Source organism: Phalaenopsis equestris, unplaced genomic scaffold (assembly GCF_001263595.1).
Source record: "Phalaenopsis equestris unplaced genomic scaffold, ASM126359v1 Scaffold236122, whole genome shotgun sequence".
NCBI classification, from domain to species: domain Eukaryota; kingdom Viridiplantae; phylum Streptophyta; class Magnoliopsida; order Asparagales; family Orchidaceae; genus Phalaenopsis; species Phalaenopsis equestris.
In genome coordinates this window covers 5,534-11,044 of record NW_018253966.1, presented here as the reverse complement: position 1 = coordinate 11,044, position 5,511 = coordinate 5,534, and the positions used below count along the sequence as shown (strand labels likewise).

Below are 5,511 nucleotides of genomic sequence, written 5' to 3'. Positions count from 1 at the left end.
TATATATATATATATATATGCACAAACACATAAAAATGCAACTGTTACATGAATTTACAAATTTTGAGATTTACTAAATCCTAGAGATATAAGGGCCGAAATTTTGCCTTCTATTCGACTTAAATCCGGTTTTACTAAATCCACGGGGAGTGTGGATTTTATAGATCGATTTATCTTTTTTTATTGTAAAATTTGCATACATGTCACTTACTTCCTATCTATTTACATATCTAACACATATACTTCAATTTTTACACATGTGCTACCTTACCTATGTATAAAAATGTGTCTTTAACTCTATAAAAGTTAAAATAGAGGTATTTCTGATGTGAAATGAAAGATTTGGGTGGTGGTATACATGTGAACAATGGTTTAGGTGTTAAATATGTAAATACTTATGAATTGGGTGATATGTATTTAAACTTTTCGTATTTTCTAAATCAAACAAATTCTAAATCTTACTTGCAGTTAAACACCCTCGAAGACATGTCTAAATCCCAATCATTAAACCTAAAGAAAAATTAATTAATTCGACAAAGAAAAAAACAAAGGAATCAACAAATGACATGCAGAAAAAAAAGGAAATTACCTTGAAGCCTTTGGAAGAGGATAGGCTGTGAGGTTGCCGGATGATTGTCAGAGAGGAGCGGTTGCTGGGAGGTAGGTTTTTGACAATAGAATAGTTGAGAGCGCAAATGAGCCCGACGGGTGTGGGTTTAGATCAGAAGGGTTAAGCATCGGATTTACGTTTACTACATACATCGTTATGTAATTTGCTTCGACCGCACCATTGCCGCTATTAAATGACAAAGATTAGGAGGAATAATCTCACCGCTTCTCGATGCTAAATGTTTGTGTTGTCATATTACTACACAAAAATCATCCTTAATAATGGTTGCCATAAATCAAGCGCAAATATTTGGCTTCGAACTTGCTCGACGCAAATTTGGATGCTATTTAACTATTTTTGGTAGTGTATATAGGCATAAAAGTAATAGTAAACAAATGGATTGTCAAAATGTAAAATGGTTAGAGCCGCCCAACGCTGCCGCAAAAAAAAAAAAAAAAAAAAAAAATCTAGAGTTGAATTTTAATACATACAATCAAGACGATTCAGTAAAGTAGATTTCATAGAGCCATCCTAAAATAGTTGAAACGATGATGAGGTCTCATACATTTTACAGAGTTAGATTCGGCGGAATGCGTTTTCACAATATCATTGTTCATCACACTCTGGTAGGTGCTATCATCCACTCTAGTTCACCTAACATGCTGCTGGCATGACATCTTTAGTTTAGTTAGTTACCCATCCTATGTCAAGGAGTGGTCAGGATACAACCCATTTAGGCTTGCACATTTTGCAGAATGGAGAAGTTTTCTATGAAATTTTTAAAGGTTAAATCAACATTGTTAAAGCACAATACAATGTGATGCGTGAAAGGGTATTTTTGCTTTGGGTGCTTGAAGTGTAAGCAAAGCATACTTTTGTTACTTGAAATATTGAAGTACACATATCACAAGGAACAAATATAATTAAATTTATACATGAAAAATTGTAGACAAAATTTGGACAGGCTGTGTACCATGAAAAAGCAAAATTGAGCTGTTAAGAAGTTGACAAACATAAATCCAAACAAAATTGAAAAAATATTAACAATTCAAGGTATAGCGGAACTAATTTAAGGTATAACGAATAAAATGATAAAATAGCAAGTGAAAATTAAGGAAACTTGTGAGAACAAGAGCAACAAATGATCTGAAGCCTTGCCATTTCATTTCTTTCGGAGTTTAGAAGAGAAAATAAAATTGTTGTGTACCAAGAGAGAATAAAGTGAGAAGCCGACAGCTTGAACTAGGAAAGTGAAAAGTTAAGGGGTACTTTTGTTCATTTTTGCTCATGCCCTAACTTTATAGGTAGAACAAGTGAATCAGCTGGTATGGTTGAATTGGTGAGGGTGTGAACTTGGAGATTATAATTGTTGATTTTTCTAAACCACATGTGTGCTTAGCACATTACGTGATGGTGCATAATATTGTGTTGCTCAACGACCACCATGCTTTGTTGTGCTGGCGCGCTTTGCATTGTAGTGAAACACTGCTTCTTTGCACTGCAACACTTCACTCAAAGCACATTTTAAATTGCACTAGGCTTAATAAGCAACATATATGAGGTTTTAGAATGTTGGCTAAATCTTGCAAATGCATAGTATAGAATCAATATTAATGAAAGTAAAACAAATCTTTCCTCTTATAATTTTCTACATTGTATCCATTATATGGATTAAGACGTTTTTTTTACTGAACGTATACGGTATACTAGATAAATATTCAAAATTCCATGTTCTTTTGAAAAGAATTCCTTACTTAATAGGTAGAGTGATACTTAGATATGATATGTTTAATTATTGTGGCTATTATATAAAAGAATGAGATATAGATGAAGATATAATTTCTGAAGTTCTAGGTGGTAAAATGGAGAAATATTTAAGTATTTTTCTGCAATGAGAGAAAGTCATTAAGATGCAATGGTAAATTGTTTAACACTTTGATTAGGTTAGGTATATTACATGATTGAGTGTTAGACTTGTAAAATTTGATTGATAGGCAAAGGGAGCCTAGAATAAATGGTATGGTGAAATTAGAAAATATAGTCTGAGGAATGATTTGATTATTTAAACCATTGAGGTAAGGTCTGTTAATTATAAGGAAATGGAAAAAACACTCTAGTACTTTAAACATATGCAATAAATGATAGAAAATGCATTGATAAAATTGGATTGATAAAATTTTAACTTGAACTACCATGAAGAAATATGTGTGATGAATGGTAATGTGGATATTGATCGTGCAAAAAAGATTTGTGCATAATTGGTTTAGCTCATGCACCATTCAACAAAAATGAATGAAGAATGAAGTTCTATAAAGCTAACCCCAATTAGTTGGGATATGGCTAATGATGATGATGCTAGCCTTGAGTTCAATTAATCAAAACCATGATGCTAAGCACTATGCTCGGATTTTGTAGTAGTCTTGTAATGTAATCGATTAAGTATTTTATTTTAATTTTATGAATACATGTATCATTTTCCTTGTTATTCAACTTGTAATAGGGTGCAATGATGAAATTCAATAACCTATATTTTCATTGTAACAATGTTTCGTAAGATCCAACCAATTTTAATTGCAGGATGTCCCAAATTATGCACCTGGATCCCAGAAGAAAGTGAGTGGAGAAGTTATCAGGTGGAATAAGGTTTCTGGCGCCGAGAAAATGGATGCAGTAAAATACATAGAGTATCTTGAAGCAGAAATTGAGGAGCTGAATCAACAAGTTAAGAGGAGATCCACCAACGGACATAATGAACTTTTGGAGTATCTTAAAACCCTTGAGCCTCAGAATTTGAAGGTATTAAACCTGCTATTTTTTTTTAATGTGATGTGAAAACTATTTTCTTTATAAATCATGAATTTTTCTATTGTATTTAAAGATACGTGGCTTCTTTATTTACCTTTGTTTATTTATGGAATTTGAAAATTTGATCTTTGCTTTTAATAAGGATAAAGTAGGCTTCATCCAAGAGTTCGAATCACCTGCAGTTGAGGGATTATCATTGTGCAGCTTAAATATCAAATTTGCCGCATCTCATTTTAGGACTTTAAAATAAAATAACTCGTCCCTCTATTTAGCTTTACGATTTTTACAATTGCATAATTCTGTGATTCTTGTTTTTGTATTTAAAAAATTGCTTACACTTTTAAGTTGAATCGTGGTCGAAATTTTCAATATTATAAGTTTCTAAACATTTTAATTATTTCTCTTTTTTTTATTTAACAATAGCGCATATGCTACCTTTAATAATCTCAATTTAGGTATCATGAAATGCTAATATTTATGTTTCCTCTTTGAATCATGAAACCATTTTTTTCACTTTCTAGAAGCTTGAATTCGTGTGAAATTTTATAGCTAGTATGTTGCAAAAATATGTGCTTAGTTACTCAAATCTGCCATCTAGCCATCTAATGCTAAACAACTATAGAAATATTGTTTTTTTTATTCATTACTCGAATGAGGATTTGGACATGTTGTATAAAAATGATCTTATTTATTAGAATGAAATGAAAATATGACGCGGACACAACAACAAAAGCAACAATAACAAATCTTTATCCTACTAAGTGGGGTTAGCTACATGAATTTTTTTTCTTCATTGCGGCTTATTGAGTGTCATATTTTCATTTAATTTTAATAAATTAAGATTACTTTTTATACAATATGTCCAAGTTTTTCTAGGTCTACCTCTGCAATTCTTAACATAAGTGGAATCTAAAATATCTACCCTCCTAACCAGATCATTAGATGGTCGATATTTAATGTGACCTAACCATCTAAGATGACTCTTTCTAATTTTGTTCACCACCTATCACCGATATCATTTCACATTTTGTCTCTAAGTGTAAAGCTACTCATCCACCTAAGCATTCTCATCTCGAAAACACTTAACTTAGTTTTATGTTTCTCGTTTAAAGGCCAACATTTAGCACAATAGAGCATTGCAGGTTTTACCGCCATCTTATAAATATTTCCTTTTAGTCTTAGCAATACTTTTCTATCAGAGAATAGGCCCGAAACATTCCTTCACTTCAACCAACCAGCTTGAATTCTACTAATAAGATCCTCATCTATATCACCATCACTTTGAACAATAGAACCGAGATATCTAAAGCTTTCACACCTTCAATAATTTTATTATTCGAAGTTATAACTCTGTCACTAGAGCTACTACCACTAAAATTACATTTCATATATTCAGTTTTAGTTCTACTTTAATGAAAGCCTTTAAAATCCAATGTAGGTCTCCAATCTATAATTCAAGTTTTTCCTGAGGTTTTTCTCTAGTTTTATCTACAAGAAGGATATCATCAGTGAAAACATACACCAATGTACATCCTCCTGTAAATGTCCAGTAAGAGCATCCATAACTAAAGCAAAAAGATATGGGCTTAAGAGTCCTATTTATATTTAGTAAAGACCCAAAAATAACTTTATTTCTTAGTCCTTAGAATTTGACCTAAAATTTTTGCTAATCTAGATCTCATCAAACTTCAATTCCAAAAATAAAAAGGAGTTTTAGAATTTAATATCAACAAAAGTACAGTTTTGGCTATTATGCCATAGCCACAAACAATAATTTTAACAATTTACTATAGGGTAAAAATTTAAACTTGGGATATCCAGTTTTCTCTTACATTGACAAGATACAAGAACAACATTAAGAAATCCATTAGAGCAACTTTTGGTTCAGTATAATTGCAAATTAATCCATAGCTTTCATTCATATTTTTCTCTATCTCATGACTCGACCATCAAAGACGAGTGTTTCTAGAAACTATCAATACTTATCAGTTAGAAACCTTGAATTATCCAATTAAATCTCTATCCGTATAATTAACAACCAATTGAAGCACCATTTATAACAATAAACAGTACACCTATCACAATCAGTGAAAAAT

At 31.5% G+C, this 5,511-nt stretch overlaps 1 protein-coding gene across 1 annotated transcript in view; it reads left to right on the top strand.

Annotated features, from left to right (window-relative positions):
• Nucleotides 1-3,442, top strand: part of LOC110039273 — an 8,593-nt gene extending 5,151 nt beyond the window's left edge. Inside the window, exon 3 of the mRNA XM_020744280.1 lies at nt 3,188-3,442. Coding sequence (XP_020599939.1) covers nt 3,188-3,442 — 255 coding nt within the window. The remainder of the gene's footprint in view (nt 1-3,187) is intronic.
• Nucleotides 3,443-5,511: the final 2,069 nt, after the last annotated feature.